General features: G+C 37.8%; 1 protein-coding gene across 1 annotated transcript in view; it reads left to right on the top strand.

Moving 5' to 3' along the window:
* Positions 1 to 18584, top strand: part of Rasef (RAS and EF-hand domain containing) — a 73234-nt gene that overhangs the window by 28412 nt on the left and 26238 nt on the right. The window contains 7 exon segments of the mRNA XM_028873946.2: positions 2859 to 2954; positions 7062 to 7139; positions 11571 to 11686; positions 12977 to 13045; positions 14565 to 14649; positions 15519 to 15607; positions 18068 to 18302. Coding sequence (XP_028729779.1) covers positions 2859 to 2954; positions 7062 to 7139; positions 11571 to 11686; positions 12977 to 13045; positions 14565 to 14649; positions 15519 to 15607; positions 18068 to 18302 — 768 coding nt within the window.

The following is an 18584-nucleotide window of genomic DNA, read 5'->3' as shown; positions in this document are numbered from 1 at the left end:
TCATTGTCTCCTGAGCTGACTTTTGGTGGTGCTGTATACAGGTGAACCTTTACTCAAGTCACCACCTGACTTCCTTAGGATATGCATGTCGGTTCAGTAGTTCTTTACCCTTAACGTTGGCATTCAATTCACCTTTGCTGAGTGAAGCCAATTCCAGTGCAAAGAGGTTTAAAAACATTTACTTATCTTTATTTTGTGTGTATAAATGTCTTGCTTGCATGTATTTTTTTTTGTACTGTGTGCATGCCTGGTGCCCATGGAAGCCAGAAAAGAGCACGAGATCCCTGGAACTGGAGATACAAATAGTTGTAATCTGCCATGTGCGTGGCAGGAACCAAATTCAGGTCCTCTGCAAAAGCAGCTAGTACCCTGAACTGCTCAGCCATTTCTCCAGCCCCAATACCTGGATTATTTGATGTCTATGTTGACTCTATAGGAGTTACCAGGGGAGTTCCAAAGTAATGCTAAAAACCAAATAGTACAGGGTTTGAATTGGATATGTTCTAATGGTCAGCAGTAGACAAGAATGTTGACTGAAATGACCATTTGTTTTAATTAACAAGGATTTATTGAGTATGCCAGGGATGATCTTAAAGGAATATCTTTAACTGAATGGCTTGGGAGAATTGACTTAATGACACTAACCAAGAAGGAGATGTTCGTGTCAGACTTTGTGGAAGATGTTATGCCTTGATTAGCAAGAGCACAGCTCCTGGTAAGACAATCATAAACATCCCTCAAGGATTAACTACCATGGAGAATGAGTTAACAATAGCAATAAAAATAATTAAAACAATCTGAAAATAGGACCAATAAGAGTAAAAGGGAGAAAAGCGACTTGAAAGAAATAAATTGCCATTGTTCATTTTAAGTATGGGGATCACTTAGAGTTCAACAGAGTTATAGATAAGTAGGAGGAGATGGATCCTGTCACCCCTAGCTGTCCAGTGGCACCTGTTCATATCAAAACTCTTTAAGAGTTGCGAAGTTACACATAATCTGATAAGTGACTGAGTCTAAGATCAGAAAAGGGCAGTTTCAAGCTCCAAATTATTCATCAGAAAAGGCTTTGTGCATTAAACCAATTAAGATGGTGAATTTGATAAGGGGGCAAGTCAGCCTATGTAAGAAGAGGACAGGAATTTCACATCATCTGGAGACTTAAAAAAAAAAAAATCACTGTATTCCTGGACTGAGTCTATCAGGTCGATCTCAGTCCTCGGGGGTGGCCTTGATCTGGAGGTGGTGGGAATTGGGGGTGGACTGGGAGGAAGGGGAGGGGGGCAGGAAGAGGGAGAACAAGGGAATCTGTGGCTGTTATGTAGAACTGAATAGTATTGTAAAATAAAAGAAAAAAAAAAGAAAAAAAAATCACTGTATTGAGCCAAATCAGCACACTAGCTATTTTTGTCTTTCCTTTATGTTAGTGTCTCTTTCTGCAGAATTGTATATTATTAAATAGTGCTTTGTTGTCACTAGAGCCTTGGATTTGTTCTTTTATTCCCACCAAGCTGTGATCTAGCCTGACCTGGCCTGACCATAAACTTGTCTTGCAGCTTCAAGGGGGAGGGGCTGCAAGGTCACAGCACAGCTAATCAGCTTTGTCTTGCAAGTCCACTCTGGGTGGGGAAATGAGTGACTTGGTTTGCTTTCCTCCTGTTCCTGCAGGTGCTTGCCTGTCTTTGTCATAAGGGACAAACTGCAAGGGGACTCAGTGGCTTTTGGGACAGAGAAAGAGAGCTAATGGATCTGTAATATCAAAGTCCTGTTCCAAAAGACCGTCATGGGGTCTTTATTGTCTTTTGTAGATCCCTTATATGTTACTCAATTTTTTCAGACTCTGTATTTCAGCATGTAGCCAGCAGCTTGGAAAGTTTCCAGTCTTCTACCCAAACCCATTCCTCCTACCTCGGTAGAGATGTCTGCATAGCAGTCCCTGCGCCCTCTGGTGTGCCTTTTTGTCACTGTCATCTACAGGGAAACTCAATGGGACACATCAAAGTGTGCAACTTACAGTCATGTGCTCTGTAACGGTTTCTCCACTCCCATCATTAATGCCTGGGGATGTTGTAGCCACCTTTCTTGGTATTATTGCATTTCATCATGTTGACTCAAGGACAAAACCACCTAAGAACATTTCTCGGACTATACCCCTGTTAAGGAACTCTCCCAGCCTATCACAGTTGCTGCATAGACATTTATGATGATGTGATTTGAATTCAGGTAAAATGAAAAGGATAGGACAACAGGTCACTGGTTGTGCCTTCCTGAGTACTGAGCCATCATAGGATGTATGTGTTCACTGGATCCCATAGCTGTGCTATATCTTTTGAGAGCAATGGTTAACTGATTCACTGGTATGTTGTGGTATTATCACGGTGTTACAGTCTTAGAGACTGCACATCATCCTGATGTGCGAATCTTGACGTTCTGTAGTTCTCCCGTTTTTTGTAGGTCTCAAGTCCAGCACTCCTGCACACCTAAAACATCCTGGTGTCCTTCTGCCATCAAACGTCACCCTTTCTGTTTAGGAGCATTTTTGTCAGCTTAGCTTGATATGAAATACTTCATGTCGCCGGGTGGTGGTGGCGCACACCTTTAATCCCAGTACTCGGGAGGCAGAGGCAGGTGGATCTTTGTGAGTTCGAGGCCTGGGCTACCAAGTGAGTTCCAGGAAAGGCGCAAAGCTACATAGAGAAACCCTGTCTCGAAAAAACAAACAAACAAACAAACAACCCCCCCAAAAAAAAAAAAAAAAAAAAAAAAAACAAAAAATGAAATACTTCATGTCTATGAGAATTTGAAGGCCATTTAAGAGACAGAAATTACCTAAATGATGTCTTTCATTTTCCCTCTAGGAAAAACGCAAAGCAGAGGAAGCCCTCAGTGACCTCAGACGTCAGTATGAAACAGAAGTGGGAGACCTACAGGTGACCATTAAAAAGTTAAAAAAGGTATGTACATTCTGGAAATAGCTTTAGTATCTCACTGTGTCTAAGACATTGAAAATGAAAAACATTTAGAATTATGTTGAAGCAGAAGAAAGAACGACATTACTGAGTTAGTTTAACTCCTTGGGAGACTCTGATTTTTAAAGCCCCCTCCCCAAAGTTCTTCTAGATCTTGGACCATCTGACTTATAACATGGGAATAATAAAATGCCTTATCCTTGAACAGTTCATCAAACCCACTTCTTTACTTTTCATTCACCAAGTGCTTTGAGGGAATCCCTTGCATCCAGAGGAAAGTGTGTTCCTTATTGAAACATTGTCTGTCTATGTCAGGTATCCCTGTGTTCTTAGCTTACTACAATGTGCATAGCAGATATTTAGTAAATATTAAGTGAAATAAAAATTGTCTTTTAAGTAGAAGGTTCCGGGTCTAACAATCACCTAATCATTGAGAAGAAAAAGAATTGTGGAAACATGAGCGGAAGTATGTTTGATTACTGGTATTCTCCCTCTTGGTTCCAATGAACAGATCCTTTGTACTCTCAGATATGCTTCTACATGTTAGTGAGTGACTCTGGAGTGTGGCCGTCGGACAGGGAGTTCTGTAGCCCTTACCAGCTTCAGTGGTGCAGATGCTTGTAGTGTTATTGACATCATGCTATCAAATTCACATCCCCATATGCAGAAATAAACTCTCACCTGTCACTATAAGATGGATCTGTCTCAGAATTAAGCTCACATCTTATATGTGGTTGTTTCCACAAGTAGTGGGGATAGCTTAAGTAAACAGAACTAAAAATTAAATACTTTAGTAGCATTAGAGGTCCATTAAGGGAAAGCCATTTCCTTCTGGTCAAGAGCATACAATCTATTTAACTTAACTTGTATAGAAACCTACCATTCTGTGCTACCCAAAACATTAAGAATTAATCCAGCGCAAAGCTACACAGAGAAACTCTGTCTCGAAAAACCAAAATAAATAAATAAATAAATAAATAAATAAATAAATAAATAAATAAAAAATAAAATAATCCAGTTGGGCCAGGGAGGGAGTCTCCTGGTTTAAGGGATCACCCTTCAGGAAGGTGGATTCACCTAATGCCATGCTAAAGAGATGGGAGGACTGATTAACCGTTTAATATAAGATAATGGAGTTATCCTTCCCAGAAACTGCCTTCTGTCCAGTGCTTACTGAGTGGCATCCATGGAGCTTCCTTTTCTCTGCCAGCTTTTCTTAATTACTCAAGAAAGCATAACTTTTGTTTTCTTCCATGTCTGTTCTAGGCATGCTTTTCCCAACGCAGTCTAAGACCTTCTTACTCTTTCTCTCAATGCCTCCCTACCACATTTTTGCCATGTGGCACTTGTCTGCATTGTGGCTGACCTCCATTGCTGAATATACCAGTCTTACCCCAAAGGACATGCCTTCCTTTTAAACACCGTTCTCCCCTGAGCAGCTGCAAAAATTAAGGCTTACCTGTCTAAGATTTTTCCTTTAAATTATAGTAAAATTGTCCTTTTGTTTTCTTTTGAGTCTCTTATTTAATTTGTTTGTTATTGAGACTAAGACCCTCAACAGGGGAGCCATATTTCCCAGGTAACATGTGGCACCCCAGGTGAGACTGCCCTTAACATAAGCATCACTAGCAGTTAAGAAAAGTTAAGTTACAGTTAACTTGCCATTGTAACCCATGATCATCTCAGTCTCTGCAGTGGCTGAGAATCACCTAGGAGTTCTCTATAAAGCAATTAAACCATGATTATCTTATATGTAGTTGTTTTAAATAATAACTAGACCATCATACTATGAATAGATTCCAGAATTATGAATCAGCTTATCCATGGACTCTTCTAGTCATTGTCTTCATTTATTTTTATGAGTTCCCAGCTCTTTACATTGCAAGGATAGATATGGAAATTGTTACCTGATATAACATATGATGAGGTCCTAACAGTGAGAGATCATAAGTGAGGATGATGAGGCCTGACCTGAGTCCTCACTGAAATTATACCATTTTTTCCGTATAACACATAGAAGTATTTTCTTAATATTTTCAATCCTTAACTTCTCATTTAAAACATAGTTTTAATAATGAATTATCCTGACTAACTGTAGTAATTGGTATTTTATTGACTATAATTTATTAAGATCATTCACAGAATTTGGAATGCTAAATATGAATTCACTTTTGAGGATCATATTAAATGAGGACTAATTTCCAGATAGGATGAATGGCCTTCTCAAAATTATATAGCTGGTAGAATCTGTGTTTCTTTCCTTTTAGACTTCTTGCCCACCTGGTAGTATGTTTGCTGTATAGAACAGTAAAAATATTTATCAGAGAGAATGTTAAGTGCTCTCAAATTATAAAGAAAATACTTTAAAGAGTATTATGACTGCCATTATTTTTGACAGTTATTCTGAGAGTCTTAGGTTTTTTTCCTTCATAATTTTCTTCTGTGATGTCATAATGCATCCCTCTTTTTATTAGATATATTATGATAACAAATTTTAAGTTCAAATTATACTACAGGCACCATAATAGAAAACAACACAGAAGTGGCATATTGAAGGATACACAGATCAATGGACTAAAGTACCTGGAAATAGATCCACAAAGCTACAACCATCTGATTCTCATACAGGTGCTAATATTGGAGAATCAACAGCCTTTCTTAGCAAGTGGTGCTAAGTAAACTAGATAAACACATGTAGAAGGCTGGATCCAGATCTGCCGCCTGCTCTGGAGGAGAGTCAACACAAAGGGTATATGAAAAGAAAGCAATCTAGCAGAAGGCAATGCCTGGAAAATGAGACAGTCTTCACCAGACAACAAACCCAGTTAACATGCATCTGTCAGTCACAGTTAGTCACATGGAAGTCTTGTCACATGATAGCTTCTGGCAAGATGGGTAATGCTCATAGGTAAAGCACATGAGCATGATGAAATCTGGTAAATCTTTTGGCTAGTGCAGAAGGCCTCTGTTTGAGGACACCTGCAAACAAAACCTCACAGATCTGGGAAGTTACTTTTTTGTAGTCAAGTCTTTCTGTTTTTGTTTGCAGTGCTAAGAAAATGTGGTACTTTGGGCCCCCCTTTTTTGACATTTCTTTTTGAGACGTAGTCTTGATCTATTTCTCAGGTTGGCCTTGAATTCATTGTGTATCCTAGGCTGGCTCTAAACTTATGCTCTTCCTGCCTGTTCCTTCCAATTCTGGGTTCACAGTTGTATACCACCACAGCTGACTCATGGGAAAGTTATTTTTATTTTAGATATTCTTGAATTCTGGTATGAATGTATCAGCCAGGAAGCAGACCTCATGTTTACACATTTATAGTTTATTCTCTCTCTGTGCATGTCTAGCTTCACGTCATACTTACGTGCTTAGATATTAGTGATTTCATTTATTATTGTAAGCATTTTTAAAGTTCACTATGAAGAAAACAGGAGAGTCTGACATTAACACTCTTAATTTTTTTTTAATTTATAGCTGATTGTTGTAGCAGGAATCTTAACAGGTCTTATTAAAGGAAAAACACAGAGCCAAATGCAGAGTTAAAAGCCCAAGATTGTGGTAATAAACACCTTTGTTTCTAGTACTCATCTATATGTCTAGCACTTGAAAGGTAGGATTGTCAGGAGTTCAAAACCAGCCTCAGTAGATAAGCAAAATTGAGGCCAGCATGTATGATATGAGACTATCTCAATCAACAATAAAAAAAAAATTGCACACTCTAACGGGAGGTAAGACTATTACAAAGTAAAACAAAGTGTTAAGCATACAGGATGAAAGAGAATGCCCATATTCTTTTAGCAAATAAGGAAAGCAAGGATTGGGTTGTTTTATTATGGAGTGGTTTCCAAAATGACTTTTGCAGTGCTTTAAAGAAAATACATTTAATAATAAAAGTCCCTCTCCAATTGTTTGTATTATTTAAAAAATCTTGAATATTATAGATTTTGTCATTTAGGGATTTATAAAACCATAAGATATTAAAAATTGAAAACTGCTAAAGTTCCCACATTAATATTCAAGAATATCTTTAATCTTCACCAAAATGCTTCTAAATGAGTTTCCAAATACCTATCTTTTGTTTGCTCTTTCAGCTTGAAGAACAGTCAAGACACATAAGTCAAAAGCAAGATGTGACAGCATTAAAGAAACAAATTTATGATTTAACAATGGTAAGAATCACCCTTCACTGGAAGAAATTCATTTCCTTTTAGATAGTGTCTTTGTTATTTTTCTCTAAGTATGATAAAGCACCGTGACCAAAAGCAACTTGGGGAGGAAAGTGTATTCCATCTGACAGCTCTCAAGCAACAGTCCATGATCAGGGGAAGCCAGGGTAGGAAGAGAAGCAAAAACCAAGGCAGAACACTGCTTACTGCTTTATGCCCATAGCTTGCTTTCTTACATCCTTAGGACCACCTGCCCAGGGATGTCACCATGCACTGTGGGCCCATCCACATCTATCATTAATTAAGAAAATGCCCAACACATTTTCCTCTACTCCAGTCTGATGGAAGTGTTTTCTCAGTTGAGATTACCTATCACCAAATGACTAACTTGTATCAAATTGACAGAAAATGAACTAACACAGACAACATGTACATATGCATGCTATTTGTTGTTTCTGTGATTCTAGAATAAAAGTTTTAAGAGAAACATAGTATAATTACAGAAAAATCTATTTGAGTAACTATATTATAAGAGGGGTTTTCTCTCAATTAAATACCACTTATGAGTAGTTTTTTTTTTTAAGTTAATTTATTTAAAGTAATGTGCACACAGTGTTGAATGCTATCTTACTTTGGTTAACTCCATGCCTTTAGAAGTATCCCTGCTTTTGTACATGTGATTTCCCCTGCCTTCAGCTTTTCTTTAGGACTTTTCTGTATGTTTCTGTTTCTGTTCGTTTTCTTTGTTGCAAAAATCAGTAACATTTACCTCTGCTTTGGCTTTATTTTATATTACTCTCAAATATTAAAAGTGTTTTGCTTACTCTGACTCTTGAGCTGGGATTGCATAGCTTTCTATCTAGTTAGTTATCATTATCCTACTTAGGAGAGACTTTTCCTAGGCTCACAGTCTCAGCTGTTCCTGATGTTGCTGCATTGTAGTTGCCTTTATTTGGTGTAGCATGAATCTTAAAAGGTCTTATTAATAAAAACAAACCTGGAGCCAGGTATTGGGGTGAATGCTGGAAGATCAGAGAAAGGAACCAGCCACAGCTAACCTCACCTCACCAATTCCTCAGTTGATCTCGTTTCCTCAAACTGGAAGCCTCTGTGTCCTCATCCAAATGGATCTCAGCTGAACTGCTGCTAAAAGCTTAAAAGCTTAACCAGGCTCTAGTTCCTGGTCTTCATGGCTTATATACCTTTCTGCTTCCTGCCATCACTTCCTGGGATTAAAGGCATGTGTCACCATGCCTTGCTGTTTTCAGTTTGGCTTTGAACTCACAGAGATGCAGATGGATCTCTGCCTCCAGAATGCTAGGATTAAAGGTGTGTGTGTGCCACCATTTTCTGGCCTCTATGTCTATCTAGTGGCTGTTCTGTCCTCTGACCACAGATAAGTTTATTAGGATGCACAATATATTGGGGGAACACAATATATTACCACAATTTGGATAATGACTTTTATGAAGAGTTGCTTGCTTTCTTGGATTCTCTGATTCTGTTCCTGGTATCTTGTTTTAAAGGATTCTTAGTTAGGGTTATTATTACTATGATGAAATACCATGACCAAAAATGACTTGGTAAGGGTTTATTTCACATAATTGTTTTGTATAACAGTTTATCAAAAGCAGTGAGGGCAAAAAATCAAGCAGGGTAGGAATGTGGAGTCAGGATCTGATGCAGAGGGCATGGGGGAGTGCTGCTAATGAGTTTGTTTTCTCTGTGTTCCTCAGCCTGCTTTCTTTCTTTCTTTCTTTCTTTCTTTCTTTCTTTCTTTCTTTCTTTCTTTCTTTCTTTCTTTCTTTCTTTCTTTCTTTCTTTTTCTTTCTTTTTTAATAGAGCCCAGGACTACAGGCCAGGAGTAAGCCCACCCACAATGGGCTGTGCTCTCCTACATCAATCACCAATTAAGAAAATGTCTGCCAGGCTTGCCTATAGCCAGATCCAATAACTGCAACTTGTGTCAAGTTCTTATAGAACTAGGTGGTACAAAAATACTCAACCATCTTTGTTATGTCACCATTACTGTAAAGTTCTTTATTTTCCCTTGAAAATATTGGTTTTGGAGGTCATGAAATGACACTTTTTATTGGATTGTTTTAATCTTGATATACATATATATATATATATATATATATATATCTATCTATCTATCTATCTATGCCTATAGGCAAGCCTATCAGACATTTTCTTAATTGGTGATTGATATGGGAAGGCAGAGTCTATTGTGGGTGGACTTACTCCTAGGCTGTGGTCCTGAATTTTTTTACTTCATTATAACATAATATTTCCTTAAATGAATTACACTCAGTGTTTCTTATTTCTAGGAAAAATGAAGCAGTACATAACTCTCACACTCTTAACTTTCCCTGTTCTTCAAATATTCTTGTTCAAAGAACCAATTATTGATTCAAATATTGTATATTGTTAAAGTTTAAAAAATTTAAATTCTTAACATCATTCTTTATTTTTGAATGTGGCATTTGTTACTAAACTATGATAGACCAGTGCTGGTCACTATACCTTTGATATGTTATTGGAGACAGACAGACAGAGAAACAGACAGACAGAGAGACAGACAGACAGACAGACAGACAGACAGACAGACACACACACACACACACACACACATTTCCTTGAAAGTTTGTCTAAATGACTAAGTGAGTAGAAACACTATGTAGATCAGATTGGCCTCAAACTCACAGAGATCCACCTGTCTCCACCTCCTCAGTGTTGGAATTAAAGACAAGTGCTACCATGCACAGTTCATTTTATTTTCCCTGCCCTCTCCTTTTAAAGTATTTATTTTTACTTTCTGTATATGGATATTTTTCCTGGATGTATGTCTCTGCACCATATGTGTTCCTGGTGCTCATAAAGGCCAAGAGAGGGCATTGGATGCCCTGGAACTGGAGTTACTGATGATTGTGAGTCACCATGTGGGTTCTGCGAATAGAATGCAGATCCTCTGGAAGAGCAACAAGTATCCTTTACTCCCGAGCCACCTTGCTAGTCCCCTAGCTCCACTTTCCATTCTACCTTGATATGGCCACTTGGCCTCTTTTGTTTTCTTCTGCAGGACCTCCTAAGCATTTGTTTTTAGAATGCTGCTTTGGTGCACTTTATTAGCGTGATTAGATACTGGAGGCAGGCTTCCTTTATAAGGAAAAGGTTTTATTTATTTCAGAGTTGTAGGGATTCAAGAGCATGGGACAGTGTCAGCTTAGCTTCACTGTGGACCTCTTAGTAGACAGCTGGAGTATGGAACCAGAAGGGTAAACAGGGAGCAGCAACTGACCTCCCAAAATCACTTCCATGGACAGTACCCCAACTGACGTAAGGAACACCTACTTGGCTTTTCTTCTTAAAAGGTTCTGTGCCACTTCTACACCTGGAAACTTGGGGAAAAGCTTTGTGGTGGGGGGTACACTCTTTTTTTTAATTAAGGCATTTTTAAAATTCATTTTACATACCAATCACAGATCCCCTTCTCCTCCCTCCTCCTGCCCCTCCCACCTCCCCCAAACCCACCCCCCATTCCCTCCTGCAACAAGGAAAGGTCTCCCAATGGGAGTCCACAGAGCCTGGTACATTCAATTGAGGCAGGTACAAGCCCCTCCCCCTGCATCAAGGTTGTACAAGGTGTCCCACCATAGGTAGTGGGTTCCAAAAAGCCAGTTCATGCACCAGCGATGGATCCTGATGCCACTGCCAGGGGGCCCCTTAAGCAGATCAAGCTATACAACTGTCTCCCTTATGCAGAGGGCCTAGTCTAATCCCATTATTATATTTGCACATTACCCATTGTCTTTCCCAATTCTTCTTTGGGGTGGCATCCATCATCTAGTCTCCCATTTCTAGAAATGTGTTAAGTCATTTGGCTATTCATGATCCCCTCTTCCATTTCTTTAACTGTAAGTGGTTTGTTTCCAATGTAATTTCATGTTCATGAGGTTTTCTGGGAAGGGGAAATAGACCATCTCTGTACACAGTCAACTATTTGAACCACAAGTGTCCAGTGATTTCTCTTTTAAAGAAAAATGTAAAATTTAATAACTATACCTGTCTATTAATAATTACATTTTTAAACAAATTAATGATAGTATTTGTTATTAAAGGCAACCAGTGTAACTAATTTTGGGAAGGTGTTTATGTATTTCATCTTGATTAATTTTCTAATAATATGAGGGCATTATTACCAGACCTTGTTTATTATAATTTGGGACAGATGTCAGGTACAAAATGAAAAACCATTTTAAACTTTTATAATGTACAATATTTGAGTATATAAGTGGTTCTTTGAACAGGAAGATTTAAAAAACTGAAGAAAGGCAGGACCTTTATTTGTATGGGGTTATACTACATACTGCTTCATTTTTCTAGAAGCAAGAAACCCTGAGTCTAATGTCCCTCGTGGTTCATTTTCTTTAGGAAAATCAAAAACTCAAGAAAGACCTTTTGGAAGCCCAGACAAATGTAGCCTTCCTTCAGAGTGAACTAGATGCTTTGAAAAGTGATTTTGCCGACCAGAGTCTGAATTCTGAACGGTAGGAAACTATTCATAATAGATAGTCATTCATTAACTTTGGGAAAAATTATATATATCTATATATATTTCTAATTATGGTACATTTAATGACAAATTTCTGTGTGTGTGTGTGTGTGTTTGTGTGTATGTGCATATGTGTATGTGTGTGTATACATGCTTAATCTTTTTAAAAGAGTAACTATTTGATTATTTGCCTCTTAGAATAGTGCAGGACTTAAAATGTTTGGTTTAGGGGGCCGTGGGAAGAAAATACTGTGTAAATACAATCTTCTGTTAAAAGTGCTTTTCAAATAGGAAAGCTGGTGTAAAACATAAGGATGAGAGTTATTAATTATTCAGTGCATTTGGTTACAGGTATTGGTGTTAATAACTTAGAACCTCTCATAATCAGAGTCAGGCATTCTGTGTGAGAGATACAGATGTATACATATACAGAGAGTAAATTTGGGCATTTAGGGGAAATGGTTTTATTTATTTTCGAACTTCAATCAGAATTAAAGCTTTGTAGTATTAAACTGTACAACTTTTACTGGATATATTCTTTCTGGATTGTGAGTTCAGCATATATAAAATAAAAGTAACATATATGCTGCCCTTTAAAACTTTCAAGTTCAGTTGGGAAAGCCAAGACAAAAAGTTAAGCAGCATGCACTGAGGGCCAGCAGTAATACCATTAGCAGCAGCAGGGCTGGGAAACTGCTTTGTTTCAGCCTGTGTTAAGGAAACACAGGAGGTGAATACTAGATCAAAGGTCAGCTTATGTTGGACCAAGGACAAGAGAACCCAGTGGCAGTAATATTTACTGATGCAACTAACATTGCCATCAACCAAGAACATCCTTAGCACATTATTAGTGTTTATGCCTTCATCTACAGACTATCCTATCTTGTAGGAACCTTTATTATCTCCACATCACAGATGGAAAAAAAGTCTTACAGTTGTTATAGGTAAGAGGAAAGTCAGAGAAACAATGTAATAGAGAAGAAAGACTGGCTTGGGAAGAAATGATCAGAATGTTGGACAAAAAATGGTTTGAATAGGAAACACATTTAAAAACACACTAAAAGCTGGTAAGTTTACAGACATGCTGAAAGGGCCCAGAATTTTTGACTTAGGAACTTAGATTTCTATATGCAATTGGGTTTTACCTTAGCATCAAAGGACAGGTTTTTACAGATGAGGCGTGGTAGCTTTACGGATTGGAAGCTAGTGCTGAGATTTGCTGTGCCTCATGCTCATACCTGCTGTTTAATCTCTCCTCACTGAAACCTTACATACAATTTTGCAGGGATCTGGAAATCATCCGAGAGTACACAGAAGATCGCAGTAGTCTTGAGAGGCAAATTGAAATCCTCCAGTAAGTTCTCATATGAAATGCTCATTGCATTTTAGCTAATGTTTGTGTTACACATGGCACATGTTTTATTAACAATCTGCCATGTCCAGGGTTCAGGTCACTGTTTGTTCTCACTGCAGTACATTTGGCATGTCCACTTCACTTCCTGACTCATCTGCCTCTAACTAAATTACTCCAACGCAGTCTAGTTCTCAAGGTCCCTCCATGTCAGAAAAGTGTATGTCAACCATCTATCTGTATTATGCCTCTGTGAGGAATTCAGTCTTCACCTTCTTTGCTCTCTACTGCATATCTGGAGAGCTCCCCACATCCTCACATGAATGGGACCATCAGATAGTATTTAGTCATTCTTTCTCACTTTGTTATGCTGACTGCAGATATACATTTTTTTTTTAGTTTTCTTTTCTTTGTTTCTTGAAAAAAGATTTCCTAAGAAATTCTATCCTATCAACTTTACAACTAAGTTGTAGTAATTCCATCTTCTGAGGATCTTTCTCAAGAAATCTTGATATTCCCTCATTTGTTTCACTTACACAGTATATTCTTTGGTTTTCAGTTTACTAAATGGCCTGGGCAAATGTTTCCAGTTTTTAATGTTCATTAACTCTCTATGGTGTAAAGTGCAGAAGTCGCTTTTTATATAGTCTTATTAATTCATTCACTTTGTTAACTCATACAGTAGATTTCTCTGTATGAAAGTTAACAGCTTTCATGAGTGAGGAACCCCTGGAACTGAGGATAGAATAGTGAGAAGCAGAGAAAAATCTCTCTGCTTATGCATCTAGTAAAGAGGAAGACAGAAGCTGGTTACTCATAGAAACGAATGTGACAGATATCACCAAATGAGAGGTATGACAGAGGAAAAGTGCATTCTACCCATGGAGAGCTATGGAAGGTCAATAAAGTGCTCATGGTGGGAGTGATAACAGGGCTTGATATGAAGGATGAAGTGGCTATAAACAGGAAAATTAGATAGTTTATGAGACAGGGACTCTGTGATCCTCATTTTTTTTTTTTTTTAGCCAAGAGAAGCAGATATTAAATGACTTTCATGATATCCCATGAAGTAATTACTTAAGTTTGTATTTATACCCCAGTCAGTCTGAGATCAGTAACTAAGTGTATGCTTGATACTGAAATACCATCAGGGTGTAAAGAGAATGAGATGCAGGAATAGCCAGCATGCTATAGCATGATGCAGCAGTGCTTGGGGCTGAGTTGTGTGAACTGGGAGAACAGAGACTTGCATTAAGCCTATTGGCACAGGAATTATCTAAGGTAAGAGCAAGTGCCATAACCCAGCAAATTTATTCTTTAAATTCTCCCAGGCCTTCAGGAAAGAGAGCTAATCAATTTAGTTATTGCATTTTGTATCTGTTTCTGGGATTCAAAGGGAAATAGAAGTTTACAAAATGTGTGACATATCTGTACATTGTGAATGTCACTGCCTGAAAAGAGAGTGGGAGCATTGATCCCCTAGTACTTCCCATGTCTGTTTGTCAACTTCTTTCCTATACAGAACAGCTAACCGGAAGCTGCATGACAGTAATGATGGCCTCAGGAGTGCACTGGAAAACACTTACAGCAAGCTCAACAGATCCTTGGTATGTGATGTCATCTTACAAGATAGTCTGTTCTTTCTCATGATCAAATGTTTTGGCATAGGAAAACCATGTGATATTTTAGAATAACTTTACATTGATCTTATGATGAGACACTCTTAACATAAAGTAAAATTTTTTTAAATTAAAAATGTTTTGCCCATTTGTAGAAATAAATGCAATGATGTTAACCAAACTCTTAAATTATATATTCTAAGAGACTAGAGAAAGTTGCTGAACATGTGATTTTAGCCTTGGAGGGTTTAATAATATTAGAGCTAGTTAGAAGGAAAGCAAAATAGAAGAAACAGTGGGAAATCTTGTGATCATAAAGATAAAATAAAAAAAAAAACTGTTTCCAGTAAAGAAGAGGCAGCTAGTTTATCTTCCCTATAGCAGATTCTTGCAAGAATGAAGGCCTTGGGTTTTGGATTTAAAACCCTCTGGTAGGAAACAAGTTTCCTCAGATTGCATTTGCAATGAAGCCTCTTATGGCATTTTTGTGACGCAGCTTTAGGCAGGAGAGTCTAGAACCATATTAGGATGCAGAATAGTTACTCAACAAAATTATGCTTCCAGAAGAGACAAATAAGATGTTGTGGGGTCCTGGCAAATCTGAGGAGCTAGCAGACTCTTGTGGAATGTGCATTAGAGCTGTGTAAGAGAAAAGACTGATCAGGAAGAGAAACTATGTCTGCTATCTTTGCTGAAACTTTCCAAATGATGTTTTCATGTTTACATTTGCTCATGTGGGAGTCATAGACTTTTTATTTGGAGTTATTTTGGGAGTTAAATTGCATGGGTTTGCATAAACACATATATCTGTGGTAAAGAAAATGTCTGCATACTAAACAAGTATTTGTGTATTACAGCGTATAAATAACACATCACCGGGAAATACAATTTCTAGAAGCAGTCCTAAATTTAATCACCATTCTTCTCAACCATTGGCCTATGACAGGTATGTAGCACCTGCTTCTGTTATTATCTGAGTTGTACTTTGAGGTTGAAAGACAAATTATCTTCGAGCTGAATTAAAATAAGGAAATATATTTAAGTAATAATTTATATTTATTATGATCTAACATTAATGTTAATAAGTTCAAAAAAGAAGAAACAGTAAACATATTTCATAGAGGGCAGTTATTTTCTCAATGTGCTTTGATTTATTGTGTGTACATTCACCATTCTCATCCTTAATCATGTCCTAGTTTGTTGCATTATGGATGGTGATTGTTTTGAGCCTTTTGTCACCGTCAGTGTTTAATATTTTAAAAAAGTAGAAAATGTGACTAGGTTTGTCAGTTACTAAATATCAAAACATCCACCAAGATATATCAAAAATTAGAATTGAAGTTGCAATAATTAGAATTTAACTTGACTCTTAAAAGATCAAATAATAAACAGTGATTATTTGTGCATGCGTGTGTGTGTGTGTGTGTGTGTGTGTGTGTGTGTGTGTGTGTGTGCGCGTGTGCTCACACATGGATGTTCATGTCCAACATTGGTAGCTAAAAGTTAAGTTTGTGTTATGTCAAAGTGTTCAAAAAAAGGAAAAAGGATACATTAAAGTTTCCTGTGTGTTTGAAGCTTTCTAACTCAGGTTTGTCCCTTTTTGTATGTAGGGGGTGTACTTTCAGTATAAATAAGTATGTTCTTATTATCCAGATATTGCCTGAATTTTTCTTGGGGATATGTGGACATCAAGGAAACGCTACAGTTCCATACTAGTCCAGTTTGATAAACCAGTAAATTTAGAGGGCTTACTTATAGGAACAGGAGGACCCCAAACAACAGTGTCACTGGAGAGTCTCATTCAAGCATGGATGATGATCTGATCCCCCTCCTGATGATGCTCTTCATTCTCTCCTTTTTGGGGATTGTCATCAGGTTCAATATTGGGAAAGTTATGCAATAGCTGCTCAGATTTCAAGTTGATCATGATCAATAGTGCTCCACCAAACTTGGTGTGATGCTACCACTGGGACAGTCCCTCACTACACAACAGTAGTGCTCCACCACACCTAGTGATAGCTGATGCTCTTGTTTCCATTGGGAAAGCCCCTCACTATAGACTGCCTGTGTAAAAACATGGTCCCGGTTTTTGTTTGTTGATTTATTAATTTTATAAAATGTGGCTTACTTATTTGTAAGTAGTTGAAATATGCTATTACTGAAATACATATTTTTTAAAATGTGCAGATTTGATGCTTTTTCTGGACTATAATAGTTAAGAGCAGTTCTCAGCAAGATGTAGAGGAAAAAGCATAAAAAAACAAAATTACTTCAGAAATCTCATGATTTATTCTTGAAAGAACGATGCCACAGATGAGGCTCTGGTACTGGAATAAGAGTTCCTCTATAGTACGTTTTAAGAGACAGTGTCTTTATCACATCATCAGGACCACAGTGAGGCAAAGACAGCTTTGTCTGCTCTTCATTCTGAACACATCTAGAAACCACGGTGGCCTATATAGATCTTCCTTCCTGATGGTTAATGATATATGAAGTTAACAGGGTGCTTTTCTTTTATATGGTAATATAAAAACTCTGATTGCTTGCAAAAAAATCTTGAGGCTTGGGCTATTGACTGTTGACTTTTCCTCATAGAAGGAGGGGATAGAGAGGGTCATTGGACCTTCACCTTTGCTGTCATTGTCCTGTGACCAGTTATACGTGTTTTACCCTAATTGCACATGGCCTTGAAGTCTTGGGGAGAGGCTGGAGTACATATGTATTGGGAAGACTAAGAGAGGGAGCTCTATTTGTGCAACTGTGGGGAAGCCATCCTCCACACTGGGTGAGACTCCTGTGCAGCTGTTTTGGGCCCATTCACATTCTGGTCAGTAAACCCTCACCCATGCCCTGTATGTATACACAATAAACTCATTGGTTTTCCAGGGCAAACTTTGGTAAAATTGAACTTAGTTTTGTCATTAGGGCTTTGAATGAGGGTAGTCTTTGCCTAATTGCCTCTCCTCTTTCCCAAGGGAAAAATTTTCTAACACCCTGTCTTGAAAACAAACAAACAAACAAATGGAATAACAAATAGAAAAGAGTTACAATCTAGAAATAGACAAACTATTCCAAATATGGTCAAACTGTACAATAGTAAAAAAGATCTTGTGTTCTAGGGATATGTTATTAGTGTAAGATTGTATTTGTATCTAGGGTACTCATTCTTTGTATCAGGAAATAGACCAGCCAATTTAAAAGAATTATATGTATAAGGTTTTACATTTGAGGACTTTTGTCATCACAGATTATTGCACAGAATGAATTGATTGCACTTTACACTTCCTTTCCTATGCCAAAGGAACATCATGTATCTCCTGGCAAGTGACAATGTTGTCAGACTGTCCCTTTGTGCTCTTGTGCATTGTGAACTCCTTGGTAAAGTTGTCTCCTCTTTTATCACAAGGTCATTCCATTCTTCATATGCAGATGAGGATTGTGACTCTTTGGCTCTCTGTGATCCTCTGCAGAAGATGAATTATGAAGTTGACAGCTTGCCTGAGAGTTGTTTTGACAGTGGCTTATCTACTCTGAGAGACTCCAATGAGTGTGACTCTGAGATGGACTACAAGCATCAGAGAGGATTTCAGAGTTTACATGGAACACAGGAGGGCCTTGGGGGAGATGCATCAGACACAGATGTAAGTTTGAAACCATGGCATTCTGATGCTTTCCTTTGACTAAAATCTTGACCATGTTTTATGGGAATCTGTCTTAACAGCATATAACCTGTTCTGTTAAGGTCATTATAATGGATTTTTCCCTACCAACCTAGGGAGGAATTCTCAAAGATTTACCTTAAGAGGAGGTTTGTTCAATAATCACACTGATAGTAGACTCAGTATGGTTTTATTTTTCTTTGGTGTGTGATGCATGTGTGAGAGACTTGATTTTTAATTGTTATTTTTTTTTTTTTTGGATAG

Source organism: Peromyscus leucopus, chromosome 2 (assembly GCF_004664715.2).
Source record: "Peromyscus leucopus breed LL Stock chromosome 2, UCI_PerLeu_2.1, whole genome shotgun sequence".
NCBI lineage: Eukaryota > Metazoa > Chordata > Mammalia > Rodentia > Cricetidae > Peromyscus > Peromyscus leucopus.
Note: the sequence above shows the minus strand (reverse complement) of the source record. Positions and strands in the feature narration are given on the sequence as shown.